This window comes from Capra hircus, chromosome 19, assembly GCF_001704415.2.
Source record: "Capra hircus breed San Clemente chromosome 19, ASM170441v1, whole genome shotgun sequence".
Taxonomy (NCBI): domain Eukaryota; kingdom Metazoa; phylum Chordata; class Mammalia; order Artiodactyla; family Bovidae; genus Capra; species Capra hircus.
Window position 1 is genome coordinate 28,661,385 of NC_030826.1, and position 14,791 is coordinate 28,676,175.

Here is a 14,791-nt window from a genome sequence, read left to right on the forward strand (position 1 = left end):
GTTTAAGGTTCACTTGGCTTCCCTGGTGGCTCAGATGGTAAAGAATCTGCCTGCATTGTGGGAGACCTGGGTTTGATCCTTGGGTTGGGAAGATCCCCTGGAGAAGGGAAAGGCTACACACTCCAGTATTCTGGCCTGGAGAATTCCATGGGGTTCAATGGAGAATTCCATGGGGTTGCAAAGAGTTGGATATGACTGAGCAATTTTCACTTTCAAGGTTCACTTCAGAAAAGTTAGAATATGAAAAAAATGTACATCTTAGAATAAAAACGTGACATTTCTTTTATGTGGCTTATTTCAATGTGTACAAATACTTAACATTTGATAAGTAAAATGTACCCTAGCTTGCTTTTAGATAATTGCCTCACTTTGGTTATCTGATAACTATTATAATCATCTTGATAAATTAAATTGCCTATTAATAATTGATGAACAGAATTGGTTTAACTTCCCATTTATTGTGACAACATTTGCTTCAATTAACCATGTGTTATTTTACTTTTTAAAATGTTATTTTAAATCACTGTGTTCACTGTTTCAGAAAATTTAATGTTACATGGTGTTAGATTACTATGTTAAAAGGTATAGGGTGTATCTTCTAAAAAAAACTAAATCCTTTATATCTCCAGGTTTAGAAAACAATTATTAAGGACATATTCAAAATACCCTATAATCAGAAAGTTGCAATTTTTGAGTAACTTCTTTACACATAACCATCTGATTCACATCAACATGCACATTGACCTGCTTCCTGTTCTTGGCTTGGCAGAACCTGGGGTCACTGTTCTCCATCCGGGTCGTGGGACTCTCCCTGGCCTGCAGCTACTTATCCCCACAGGACAGTCGGCCCCTCTGTCACTGGGCAGTTGACAGGTAAGGGGATGTTCCAGACATGATAAGAGAATGAATATGTTCTTGTCTGACTAGACTCCTTCAAGGCTGTGTATCAGTAAAACTGATGACAATCTTAGTTGCTTTTGGTCTTCAGCACTAGTGACTGGGTTAGGTCCTTATATACATTTCTGTGCTTCCAGTCCTTATGTCTAAGCAGGACTGATGGCCACTTCAGAGATGAGGGGACCCTGGGGTTCCCACGGCTAGTTAAGGATTGTATACCTTCCATGAACTCAAACCCTGGGTTTTTGTTTTTTTCTTTTTTTTGATAGTTTCAATTTTATTTTATTTGTTATTTTTATTTTTTGGCCATGCTATATGGCATGCAGGATCTTAGTTCCCTGACTAGGGATGTAACCCCATGCCCTCTGCATTGGAAGTGCAGAGTCTTAACCATGGACCCCCAGGGAAGTCCCTCAAAACCTGTTTTTGAATCATCTTGGTGACAGCTGGAGGCTCATGTGACATCTCCACTTTTTTCTTGCAATACATTCAAAACCTTCTTTTAAGGGGCAACCCTCCCATCGCTCGTCTATATGCATCTTGTTGATTTCACGTCTTCCACTTTCTTCTGCATTAAGGCCAGCCAATCTCTTCTGAAATGGGCTGAGTGCAAGCAGCTGGAAAGAGCAATGGGCCAATGAGATTTTCTGGGTCTGGGGGGCTCTGGAAGGGGAAGACCTTTTAGGTCGTGGAGGTGGGCTCGAAGGTGCTCCTTTCACTTCACAGTGGAGGAAAACCCAGCAGCTCATTTTGGGCATCATCAGAATTGGGTGTGTGTGTGTAGGATGTTCAAACAGAACAGACCTGTTGACATTGAGCAGGTGGATGGGGCTGCAGTGGGAGCACTAAGCCATGGCCGGGCAGCCACCAGACCCTCAGGGCTTACCAGCTCACAGGGCAGGGAGGACAGAGGCTTCAGGGTAGATGAAGGACCAAGCCTTCTGCAGACAGCGCCTCCCCAGGCCCCCGACCTCAGTTTCCATGCAGCTCTGGATGTTTCTGTTGGGAACATCGGTCCTGGCGGTGGGGAGGGTGGGGAGAGTGGGAAGCCTGTCTCCATGTCTTGGATGGGCCCCCTATTCTCTCATCAGGGCTCTGCATCTCAGGAGGCCAGGAGGTCCTCCGCACATCAAACTGGCTGTGGAGTGGGACGTTGATACCAAGGAGCGGTGAGTCCAGCAGAGCCTAGCTCGAGCAGAGGAGACAAAGCCTGTTTGTGCATAAAGGCCTTCCTGTGCCAGCTCCCCTGATGCCACTGTGGGGTGTATGAAGCTTCCCGGATGCCCTGTGACCCTTTCCTCCAAGAAGCCCAAGTGGCAATTGTGTGTCTATAAACAACAGCAGTAGGCCTAGTACAATGATGGTGGGTGATGGCCGTGGAGGTCAGGGTCACAGTTGCAAATGGTGACGTGACACTTATTCACTCCCCCTGGCCAGTCACTGCTCTGAGCACTTTCCATCCGTGCAGGATATTTCATGCATCACATTCTGTAAGGTAGAGCCGATTTGAATCCACCTTGTCAGATGAGGAAACCAAGGCACAGAGAGATTAAACAGTTGCTCAGTGTCACACAGCCCATGGCTGGCAGCGGTGGACTTTGGACTCAGGCCATCGGGCTCAAGTGCACACTCCGAGTCACTCAGTGTGGCTGCTTCTCTAACCCTGAGGGCATCTTCCAACGTTGGGAAAGGACACTGTTTGGCCTGGTGAGGGTTTATTAATCTTAGCTAGGTGCCGGGTTGTGTATCACATGAAACAAAGATGTGTAAGCCAACGGCTTGGTCCTTCTCAGGGCTGGTGGGGGAGACTGAGAATTCCAGTAAGAGAGTGGACGCTCTGGGAGCCCAAGGAAGGGAGCCTTTGACTCCACAGCAGATGCTTTGCACCCCGTTAGCTGGGAGTAGAGACCCCCAGTTGGGGTGTGTGTGGGGAGGTGAGACACCCACACGGCCTCTCTGCTCCCCCTGTAGCCTGTTTGGGAGCCCCCAGGAGGAGCGGGTGCAGGACGCGGACAGCGTGAGGCGGCAACAGCAGGCCCACCAGCAGCATAGCTGCACCCTGGACGAGTGTTTCCAGTTCTACACCAAGGAGGAACAGGTCCCGCCCTGGGGGTCTGCGCCTTGGCTGGACGGGGGGGTGCCAGGGCCCATCAGTGGGTGGGCTCACGGTCCTGGTGGCTTCCCTTCCAGCTGGCCCAGGACGACGCGTGGCGGTGCCCCCACTGCAAGGCCCTGCAGCAGGGGGTGGTGAAGCTGAGCCTCTGGACCCTGCCCGACATCCTTATCATCCACCTCAAGCGCTTCTGCCAGGTGGGTGAGAGGAGGAACAAGCTCTCCACGCTGGTGAAGTTCCCGCTCGCCGGGCTCGACATGGCTCCCCACGTGGCCCAGAGGAGCACCAGCCCCAAGGCCATGCCGGGCGCCTGGCCTCCTTCCTGGAAGCAGCCAGCCTGCCTGCCCACCAGCTACCCGCCAGACTTCCTGTACGACCTCTACGCTGTCTGCAACCACCACGGCAGTTTGCAAGGTGGGCATTACACAGGTGAGCCTGCCTCGCGGCCCGTGGCTGCTGCTGCTATGGCCACATTCGTGGCTGTGGCCTGGGCCTCCAGATATCCTGGGAAGGGACACCCATGAGATGCCAAGCTCACTCGGGCACTCAACACCAGCTGACCCCTCACCCACTGCATGCCCGGAACCTGCCAGAGGGTAGGGGGTGCTGGTCCAAGCATGGGGCAGGGTTAGGAGGGTGGTTGGGATAGAAAGTTAGTTACAGCCCGAGTTTTCACCATATCAGGTGAAACCCAAAGAGTGACATTTGTCCTCATCTGTGATTCAGCCCAAAGACTCCCACTTATCAGATTTGGTATTTATTTCTATGGGGTACATTCAATTGTAACTGCCTCCTAGGAACTTGAAGTGAATGAAGGATGGAAAGACAGAAACAAAGAGCTTGGCAGCTCGCTGAGTTCATAATTGCATACCTTTGTCTGTTCTCTGCTAGTATAAATTAGGTCATTTCTGGAAAAAAATTCTTGGAAATATTTTGTTTTTTGAAAAGTGTGCTATTGCTAGTGTACTCACGAACCTGCAATTTGAAAAATACTGGACCGTATAAACAACCAGGATCATCACTCATTTGTTCATTGAGCACATATTTATGAAGTCCCCATTCTATGCCAAACCCTGGGCTAGGTGCTGGAGCCTAAGTGATGAACAAGATGAATAGGAGGTCTGCCCTCATGGGACTAATTTCAGACACAGAAATTAAAAAGGTGCTTGTCCCTTTAACACTTTCACTACTCGGTGTCATGAAAAGGTGATTGGTTGCTGTGTCTGAGATATAGATAAGGGCTGTTACCTTTAGGAAAGAAGATATGGAACTAGCTGTTTGACTAATGGTAGGAAAGCATTATGGGCAGCACTCTAGCATGTGCAAAGGTCCAGAGGCAGAGTCTGGGTGGTTAAGAATTGATGAAATCACACTGTGACTGAAGGGGGAAGTAAGTCAAGATGGGGCTGGATCTCAAGACGCTGGAAGCCATGGAAAAGAGATTGCATTTTTCCAAACCATGGTGGGAAGCCATTAAAAGGTTTTCGGCAGAGGAATAAAGACATAATTGAGTTCACAAAGTGAGGTCTTAGCTCGAGCAGAGAATTGGGTGGAACAAGAATATAAGCTGGAATTGCAATTAGGAGGTTGTTTCTGGGCCTCACGTGGGAGATGGTGTTGGCTGGGACTTCAGTGATGATAGGGTATTCAAGACACATTTGAGAAAGAGAATTGGTCAGACTGGCCTTTGGACTCAGCATGGGATGGGAGAGAGGCAGGAGCAAAGATGAACTTCTCTTGCCTGGCTTGAGCCAGTGCAAGTCAGTCAACTGTGCTTCCACAGCAGGGGACGTGGGTTCAATCCCTGGTTAGGGAACTAGGATCCCGCATGCCGTAAGTTTCAGCCAAAAAGAAAAAAAAAAAAAGCCAGCCAAGTGTGGCTCATGGGCCAAATCCAGTCTGGCACCTGTATTCGTTCGGTTCATGAGTTAAAAATGGCTTTTACATTTTAAAAGGGGGTAAAAAAGCAAAACAAAAAAAACAAACCAAATAACAGCAAGAAGAATATATGACGGAGACCGTAGGTGGCCAAAGGTGACCTGCACCAAATGGGCTATTTGGCCCATTACAGAAAAAAGCTGGCTTTTACTCCTGAATTAGTATGTTATGGTACCATTTACTGAGATGTGGAGGGAAAGGAGAGGAATATTTCTTATATTTGTTTGGAAGGTGGTGAGAGTCTTATCTATAATCATTTTCTTAGATGTTTGACTACAGTTCTTAGGTGGGAAGGAAGTGTATTATAATCCCAACTGCATATTGTCCTTGCGTACTGAATCAGAGATGTGCATTTTGAAGCTTCTCAAAAGAACCAGAATGACCTTTTAGCATTGTTACGTTACGTTAGCATTACGAAAGTATTAGTTGCTCAGTCATGTCTGACTCTTTAGCGACCCCATTGACTGTCGCCCACCAGGCTCCTCTGTCCGTGGGATTTCCCAGGCAAGAATACTGAAATGAGTAGCCATTCCCTTCTTCAGGGGATCTTCCCAACCCAGGGATCAGACTTGGGTCTCATGCATTGCAGGAAGATTCTTTACCGTCTGAGCCACCAGGGAAGCCCCCCACAAGGAACTCAGGACATGCTTTTATTAGAAATTTTGCCTGAACAATCTCTACAGTGTAAGGATTCAGCTTTCGTAGTAACAACTCACTTTATCAGTGAGCATCTGGATGTATAACTGGTTGATCCTTTCTGATTCCACAAAATTCCTTTCTGGCTAAAAATGAACCGACGTTTCTCATTCTATGACAAATATCTGTTTTTCAGCCATGCCAGTGGGAAATCTCTTCCTGCTTTGGGGGGCTCCAATTAATGGGGACTTGGGGTTTGGACCTTCGCAGCCTACTGTCGGAACTCTCTGGACGGCCAGTGGTACAGTTATGATGACAGCACAGTGGAGCCACTTCTAGAAGACGAGGTCAATACACGAGGGGCTTACATCTTGTTTTATCAGAAGAGGAACAGCATCCCTCCGTGGTCAGCCAGCAGCTCCATGAGAGGTAGGTACTGCCGTTCCTCCTGGGAGAGGGGGCTACTGAACAAAGGTAAGATGCTCAGTCACATCAAGGACCAGGATAGGTCTGGCAAGGGTCTGAAAGAGGAAGCTTTGTCTGCTTCCCTGGTAGCTCAGCTGGTAAAGGATCTGCCTGCAGTGCAGGAGACCCCGGTTTGATTCCTGGGTCAAGAAGATCCGCTGGAGAAGGGATAGGCTACCCACTCCAGTATTCTTGGGCTTCTCTGGTGGTTCAGCTGGTAAATAATCTGCCTGCAATGTGAGAGACCTGGGTTCGATCCCTGGGTTGGGAAGATCCACTGGAGAAGGGAACAGCTACCCACTCTGGTATTCTGACTTGGAGAATGCCACAGACTGTATGGGGAGTCCATGACTCAGTCATGATTGAGCGACTTTTACTTTCACTTTCCAGAGCATGTACAGCCCTACAGAACTGTGTCCCGTTTGTAAGGATGTGGGTGGGACACACTGAGATCCAAGAACGGGAAAAGGAATAACATTTTGTACCTGTGACAGGTGACTCTTGGGAGCATGGCATTCTATATTTTCTCTCTTGCTCATATGAGCCTGATCTTAATTAGCTCATTATTGACCGAGGGATATTTGCAGAAACTATTGCTTTGGCCACCGATTTTTATTTTGGTCAGCCAAAAGTTAGTTCTGCTATTTCATTAACACTTTGCGGTTATGATGTTCAATTGTTACATCTGACACAACTGTAGTTTTCTGATTTTCATAAAATTTTGTCTTTTGTTCTCTCTTCTGTAGAAGCAAAGGAGCCTTCATTAGCACCATGGGTTTCATTTTCACTTTCCATCTTTTGTTGGCCTAATAATTACATTGTTGGAATCAGAACTATATTCTGAAGAACTGTCATCTTCAAAGACACTAGTATATATGTCACTTGGACAATCAGCATAAAATTTACTGAAAAATTCTTTTTCACTCAAAATTTTGCAATGTGTTATTTTTGAAAATTTTAAGTGTGGGCTACACACAAGGTTAAAAACCTAAGGGAGGAAAATGTGAATGATAATGACATTTATAAGTTGCATAATAAACCCTTGATCAGTTTTAAGCTCTAACACCTTCTCAGGGTGATGTTAATTGTATCACTCTCTACAAACGTGTTGATGTGTCGCCAGTCAGTAATGTTCAGGTAACAAAAGACACATTAATACATCTCAGGTCAATAATGTGTTACGCTTGTGTAGTATAACCCTGCATTAGTCCTATTAGAAAGGGAGGCAGTTATAAGGGATGTGGGTCCTCAATAGGAAATAATTGCCTAACCCAACCTGAGAGCTATGTTTATTAAAGAAGAAAGTCAAAGTGTAGTCGCTCAGTCATGCCCGACTCTTTGTGACCCCATGGACAGTAGCCCTACAGTCTCTAGGCCAGAATCCTGGAGTGGGTTGCCATGCCCTTCTACAGGGGATCTTCCTGACCCAGGGATCGAACCTGGGTCTCCCACGTTGCAGGCAGATTCTTTACCTTCTGAGCCACCAGGGAAGCTATGGTTCATCCATTACAGGTTCTCCTCTAGCAATTCACTTTTGTTTCTATAGCTCCATTCTGGTTCTGTAGTTCCGGGCTCGGGGATGGGAATCTGGCGGTGAGAAGTGTTCTGGGGGCCCCGAAGGATGGTTCAGCCCACCTGCTCTGTGTTCTCTCTGCAGGTTCCACCAGCTCCTCCTTGTCTGACCACTGGCTCCTCCGGCTCGGGAGCAGTAACGGCAGTACAAGGGGCAGCCTGTTGTCCTGGAGCTCTGCCCCTTGCCCTGCACGGCCCCGGTTGCCTGAGTCTGCCTTCTGCACCAACAGCCTGCCCAGGCAGGAGAAGGGTATGTTCCATCATATCAGTTAAATTTGCTGATCTTATTTTTATTTTATGTTCTTTTTTTAGAACATTTGTCTATTTATTTGGCTGTGCTGGGTCTTGGCTGGGGCAGCATTACAAACTTTTAGGTGGGGCATGTGGGATCTAGTTTCCTGATCAGGAACGGAATCTGGGCCCTCTGCATTGGGAGCACAGGTCTTAGCCCCTGGACCACCAGGGAAGTCCCAGTGCATTATATTCTGACTTACTCTATCTGGGCATTTCTTTTCTCTTCACATGTTTTATCTGTGCACACTTTTTTGTGACTGCACATTTTAGGGTAGTGTCTGTTGAACAAAAAACAAAAGGCATTCTTTCCCAAGCTTGTCCATTCCTCATTAGCATTAGCCTCTGACAAGCTCATAAATTCACCCCAGGTCTGTTTAGAGGTTTAGGACCTTGGGCCATTTCTCAGTTTTCCCAAGAAAAAATGTGTTTCATATCGCGTAAGGAGGCAACTTCGAGAGACAGCCAACTTTCCAACATAGTACTCAGACAGGGGTCAGGCATAGCTCTAGAAAATTCCCCAGAAAGACAGAGAGGGGTGGGGTGGAAGGAGGAGTAGTATTGGAGAGTCACTGACCTCCACACCCTTGCAGGCATGTTATGTATCTCATCTCCTCATCCAGCTCTCTGGGAGAAGTGAGATGATCGCCCTTTTACAAAAGAGAAAGCTGAACCTCAGACATAGCCAGTCACAAGCTCAGCCGCAGAGTAACTGGGCTGCAGGAAGACCTGCTCCTTCTGGCTGCCAGAATCTTGGCTTTGTGGCTCTTAGGTGTAAATTCCAAATTCAAGTTTCAATTTAGGACACGGGTCAGAGCCTTGCTTCAAAAGGAGTGTTCCCTCTTGGAGTTTGAATATAATGGTGATAGATTTGGAACCTGTTTGAGAAGCCCTGAGATGGTTGAATATCCATCCTTATTTTCTTGTGAGTACTAAGCCTGGGCAAGATCAAAATCCAGCCCATAGGTTTTCAATAGTGGTTGGGCTTCCCTGGTGGGTCAGATGGTAAAGAATTTGCCTGCAGTGCAGGAGATTCAGGTTCAGTCCCTGGGTCGGGAAGATCCCTTAGAAGGGAATGGCAACCCACTCCAGTTTTCTTGCTTGGAGAATTCCATGGGTAGAGGAGCTTGGTGGGCTACAGTCTATGGGATTGCAAAGAGTCAGACATGACTGAGGGACTAACACTTTCACTTAATACCACCTCCTATCCCTATGGGTATGTGGGAGAATTTTTTTTACTGTCAAAATGAGTAGAGGGGACAACTGGCATTTAGTCCCCAGAAGGCAAGGATGCTAAATGTCTTGCAATGCTCAAGGATGGTTCCATGCAGCACAGACTTGTCTTTCCCAAGTGCCAGCAGTTCCCCTGCAGAGAAACACTGATAGCTTGGCAGTTTGATCCTTCCAATAGCTCTGGTTATGGGACCTCATAATAATGAAGGCAATTTAAACAAAAATGAACAGATTCAAATTTATGGGAACCACAACTTATATAATTGGGGATGAACGTTAGGAGAGGCTCTGTTAAAAAGAAAAGGACACAGAAATACTTGTGTAATTGTATATAAAAACATGACCATGTGAAAAAATTGCTGAGGTCCTTTCAGAGGAGGGGCCCTAGGACTAAAGCATTTCAGTGTCGATGCTCCTGATGGTGAATTTCCTCTATGGCTTGTATTAAGCCTCAAAGGTTTTACTGTCTCTTTTTCAGTGATTTCCAAACAGTATGTTATTTCAGTTTCGATTTCCTCTTTGATCTTAAGGTTATCAGGGTATTTCAATTGTTTAAGAGTTTTTAGTCACTCTTTTATTCTTGATATCTGATTTTATGGATCGTGATCCAAGAATGTTGTTTTCAAAAACGATTCCCTTTTGGTGACCAAGTAAGTACACGATGATTATTTTGTCAGTGTTATTTGTTATTTGTCAGTGTTCTGTGTACACAATGTACAAAATAATGTACATTGTTTGAGGAATGTGAGCTTTATATCTTTTTTTGTTTTTTTTTTTTGAGCTTTATATCTTAAGTATTAAGTTAGGTGAGTCGATTGTTGTATTCAATTTCACCATGTCCTTTTTAAAAATGGAAGTATGGTTGATTTACAGTGTTGCGTTAGCTTCTGGTGTACAGCCAAGTGATTTCCTGAACCTGCCTGCCAATGCAGGAGACATAAGAGGTATGGATGTGATCTGTGGGTCGGGAAGATCCCCTGGAGGAGGGCAACCCACTCCAGTATTCTTGCCTGAAGAATCCCATGGACAGGGGTGCCTGGCTGGCTACAGTCCGTAGGGTGGCAAAGAGTTGGACATGACTGAGCGACTTATCATGCACGCATGTATAACATATAATTATGTATATTTTTCAGGTGCTTTTCCCTTGCAGGTTACTGCAAAATATTGCTATAGTTCCCTGTGCTATTCAGTAGGTCCTTGTTGGTTACCTATTTTATATATAGTGAATTTTCATTTGAAAATGTTTTCTATTACTCACTCATTCTTTCTTTCTTATTTTTAGTGATTTGATCACATTGCAATGTGTTCCCTTTTTCTCCTCCTTCACTTGGAAATGCTGGTCTTTAACATCTTATTGTTACTTCATGCTTCCCAATATTTATAATCAAATGTACTGTCCTGTTATTATACGGATACGAGAAGCTGTTTCCTGCGAGTCACTGTGTTTCAGCACTGGCTTCCCTCTTTCCCCCATAAGATGGCCTGCATAACGCTTCCATGCCATTCCCCCCAGCTGAGAGCTTAGGAATGTTCTCACGCGTTCCTTCCGGTCTGTTTCTGGAGCTCCCCCATGTCATTCCCCAGCTCTTAGATTCTGCTGAGGTGGTTTCCTCCTCTGTTCCAGATTGTCATCAGAATTCCTCTTGCTGTCGCTTTCCTGTCCCAGACACGCCAGCTTAGCCTCAGGTGACACATCCTAAGACCACCTGTTCCCCGGGAGGGTGGATGGGACCTGACTGCAGTGTCTGCTGGGACACCGCTGTCTGTCTTCTTCTCATCACCCTCTGTCTTGCGGTCGTGGTGCTGACTTTTTAGTGTTTGCTCAGAGTTCTTTTTGGGTATGTGTGATATGCTGTCTAACTCTCAGCAGAGCCGCAAATATTTTCTTTCCCCTGAAAGTATATGGTAGCTTGGTGGGGAAGGGCTCTTAGGTTACAGTTGTTTTTCTCTAGGGCATCTGTGGACGTTTTCTCACGGTCTATGAGGCCCCAAGGTTGCAGGTGACAAGTTTATTTTTTTTCATGTGACAGTCACTTGTTCTTTCTGGCTGGAAGCTTTGACCTTGGAGTTTAGAAATCCTACCAGAATATGCCTGGGTCTGTGTTCATTCATCAACCCTGTCTGGAACTTGGAATGCTCCTTCTCCAGATGCAGGCTTTTCTTTAAGGAAATGCTCTTTTTGTTTAATTATTGTCTTGCCTACTTTTCAAATTCCTGTTATTTGCCTCTTGACTCTCCTACATCCGTCCTCAAGTCTCCTAGCTTTGCCCTGCAATTTCTATCTCTTTGCCATTTTGCTCTGTGGCTTCGAACGCTTCTTTCACAATTATAGAATTTTTGAAATGTACCAAATGTCATAAATTTCAAGATCACTTCAGGGCACTAATCTGAGTCTTAACAGTGACCCTGAATGCCTTCAGTTCATTTACTGAAATTTAAAACCTGAAAGTCACATATTTCAGTCTCCTGTTTTTCTACACTGGAGTCTCATTGACAGCTTTTGTCTGTTTTCTTTGATGGCTCAAAAGAGCCTGTTCTGATGGTTCTGTTTATTCATATTCTCTGACTGCCAGACCCCCTTTGTTTGCTGCTTAGTCCCTTCAGTGTTGTCTGAGTCTTTTGCAACCGCAGGACCATAGCCTGCCAGGCTCCTCTGTCCGCGGGATTTTCCAGGCACAAATACCAGAGTAGATTACCATGTCCTTCTCCAGCCAGACCCCTTTAAGTGTGCTCTTACTTTCCTGTTTCTGCACATAGAGGCTTCCCTCCGGCCTCTTTGAGTGGCCGGTGGTTCTTGGAGTGATGGACAGGGCCGGTGGCCTTGGCTCCTGAGAGTCTTTATTTACTTCCTCGTTTTTATTTTTGGCTGCGCTGAGCCTTCGTTGCTGCCCCTGAGCTTTCCTCCAGTTGTGGTGATCGGGGGCTACTCTTCATTGCGGTGCTGGGGCTTCTCATTGCTGCGGCTTCTCTTGTTGGGGAGCACTTGGCCCCCGCACTACGCCGCCCACCTTCCCCGAAAGCGAGGTCTTTGGTGAACAGGAAGCACTGGCTCCCAGTGGGTGCTTTCGCGTTTATTTCTCCACCCCGCCAAAGCTCTGGCTCCTTCTCAGATCCAACAAACAGAATGAAATAAAATCCTGATCGGCAAGGTGCTTTCTCACTGCGTCTTGAGAAAGAGGAGCTGGGTGCTTTGTGGACACCTGCGGTTCCAGTGACAGGATGCGGGGTGCCCGCGCCCCTCGACTGGGGGCGGGGAAAGGATGGAGAGCGGGCTCCGCCGCCTGCCAGGGCTGCAGTCGGCTCCTCATGTTTTGAAAGGCTGAAAGTCACCGCTCGGTGACTCCTAATACAAAGCTTCTCTTTCTGCCCTTCCCTCGGGCTGTGGACCAGAAACAAAACCTTTCCACACATCTCAGCCCCCAGAAATGTTTTATTTTTTTCCCTCCAAGGTGTGGGAATTTAATGATGGAACAACAACATCATTCAGGACTGGAATTACAAAGTATTTGGGAGTGATGTTGTGTCCATCGCTGGCTAATCTAAAGTGCTTTAAAGAAAAATAAAAAATACCAAAGATTATCTGTGGAAAAGTTGAAAGGCAAGATGTTCAGAACCTTGGAGATGCTATCAGACGCCTCATGGAGTTGATGGACTGTTTGTGCACCTCAGCTGGCTTACCTGCTTGTACGTCTGGCGGCTGGCAGCTTGGGGACCCCTCGTACCTGCTCCTCTGACCTCCTGAGCACCCCCGCCCCCTGGGCCCTCTTCATACAGCTCAGAGGTCGGCTTTGGTGGCTGCAGTCCTGCTCACTTTGGGAGCCGCGGACCGTGCCCTGTGGTGAGAGTGGAGGACTGCGGGCAAGAGGCTGGTGCCCTTGCCCAGGGTGACTGTCCTTGTTCCACGTGGGCTTAGCTGAAGAGTCCTTTCTCAGTGGTGACAGGCACCTCATAAATCAAGGCGTCTTAAGGGTACAATGACCAATGACTTTTTAACTTTTAAAAACTGTGTTAAACATACAAAACAGGGACTTCCCTGGTGGTCCAGTGGTTAGGACTCCCGGACTTCACTGTCAAGGTTCCTGGGTTCAATCCCTGGTTGGGAAGCTAAGATCCCACAAACCAGGAACACAAACACACACACACACACAATAGGCTTTGCCATCTTGACCATCTGTAAGTGTACAGTTCAGTGGTACTAAGTACAATCACATTGCTGTACAGCCACCAAAAACCACCCCCATAACTCTTCTCATCTTGTAAATCTGAAACCCTGAACCTGTTAAACACTAATTCCCTGTTCCCTCCTCCCCCAGCCCCTGGCAGCCACCATTATACTTTCCGTGTCTCTGCTTTTGGCTGCTCAGAGTCCTTCTTAGAGTGTAATCATACAGTATGTGTCTTTCCGGTGACTGGCTATCTGGGGGTCCCATGAGATTCCATATGAATTTTAGGATGAGTGTTTCTGTTTAAAACCTCATGGTTATTTTGTTAGGGATTGCACTAAATCCATATATCTCTTTGGGTAATATTGACAATTTTTTGAAGAGTAAAAAAAATTCTTTATTGTTCTTATTGCTATTTTATTTTTATTTTTTTGCCATGCCATGAGGCATATGGGATCTTAGTTCCCAGACCAGGAATTGAATCTGTGCTCCCTGCCTTGGAAGTGCAGAGTCTTAACCATGGACCACCAGGAAGTCCTGACATTTTAACAATATTCAACCTTCAAATCCATGAACACAAGATCTGTTTGCATTTATTTATGTCATCTTTCATTTCTTTCAGCAGTGTTTATCAGTTTTCAGTGTACAAGTCACCCCCTTGCTTAAGTTAGTGCCTAAGGTTTTTTTTTTTGACACTGATTGACTATGTCTTCAGGAAGGATACACAGTCTTGGGTATATGTATGTTCCCTTTAGAAATGTTGAGAGTAAGAAAAGAATTGAGAAGAAAATAAAAACCACACAGCACCCCCATGGTTCTTTCGACACCTTGTCATTTTAGTATTTATTTCTCCATACTTCTTTGTATGTTTTCATATGTACATATGCACAGATCTATACTTATACCTGTGTGTGTATATATATATATTTGCAAGTTGGATTACTCCTTTTCTAGACTCTGTATCATCCTTAATAGTACATATCAAAAGCATCTTTCTGTGTCACAAAACGCACAATGGAGAATCTGGCAATTCTGATAAAATTAAACACATGATCCTCTTCTTTTTTTTTTTTTTTAAGCCTAAGGGAGATTGGTGCATTTGAAAGGTACAAGCACCTAATTTGACCTGAAAAGGCAGGGAGTTTTGCTGAGCATTCTGTTCCATGGCCATATTTAAGATGAACGAAAAGAATCTTAAATCTTAGGCCTGTGGCCTCAGAGACTGAGCTTTCTTGGGAGTCTGCACTGCCTGGCACATAGCTACCTTTGTTGGCCCTGGCTTGCCCTGTGGCTTCAAATATATAAATGGAGCCCCTGAAGCAGTGAGTGAAAACACTGATGTTCCCAAGGGCAGGAGCCATAGTCTTGTTCACTGCTATGTCCCCAGCACTCAGGATGGTGCCTGATCATCACAGGTGCTCGGTCAGTGCTTGTTGGAGGTGGCTACTCTTACTGCTTGGGTGCTAAGTTGCTTCAGTTGTGT

The 14,791-nt window shown here is 46.1% G+C and overlaps 1 protein-coding gene across 2 annotated transcripts in view; it reads left to right on the forward strand.

Annotated features, from left to right (window-relative positions):
- The window catches only part of USP43 (ubiquitin specific peptidase 43), a 48,535-nt gene that overhangs the window by 31,768 nt on the left and 1,976 nt on the right, over positions 1 to 14,791 (forward strand). The window contains exons 9-14 of one of the 2 annotated variants that reach the window (XM_018064647.1): positions 770 to 873; positions 1,989 to 2,066; positions 2,869 to 2,995; positions 3,088 to 3,439; positions 5,855 to 6,013; positions 7,707 to 7,871. In XM_018064647.1, coding sequence (XP_017920136.1) covers positions 770 to 873; positions 1,989 to 2,066; positions 2,869 to 2,995; positions 3,088 to 3,439; positions 5,855 to 6,013; positions 7,707 to 7,871 — 985 coding nt within the window. The remainder of the gene's footprint in view (positions 1 to 769; positions 874 to 1,988; positions 2,067 to 2,868; positions 2,996 to 3,087; positions 3,440 to 5,854; positions 6,014 to 7,706; positions 7,872 to 14,791) is intronic. The other variant, XM_018064646.1, reaches the window with a different exon arrangement.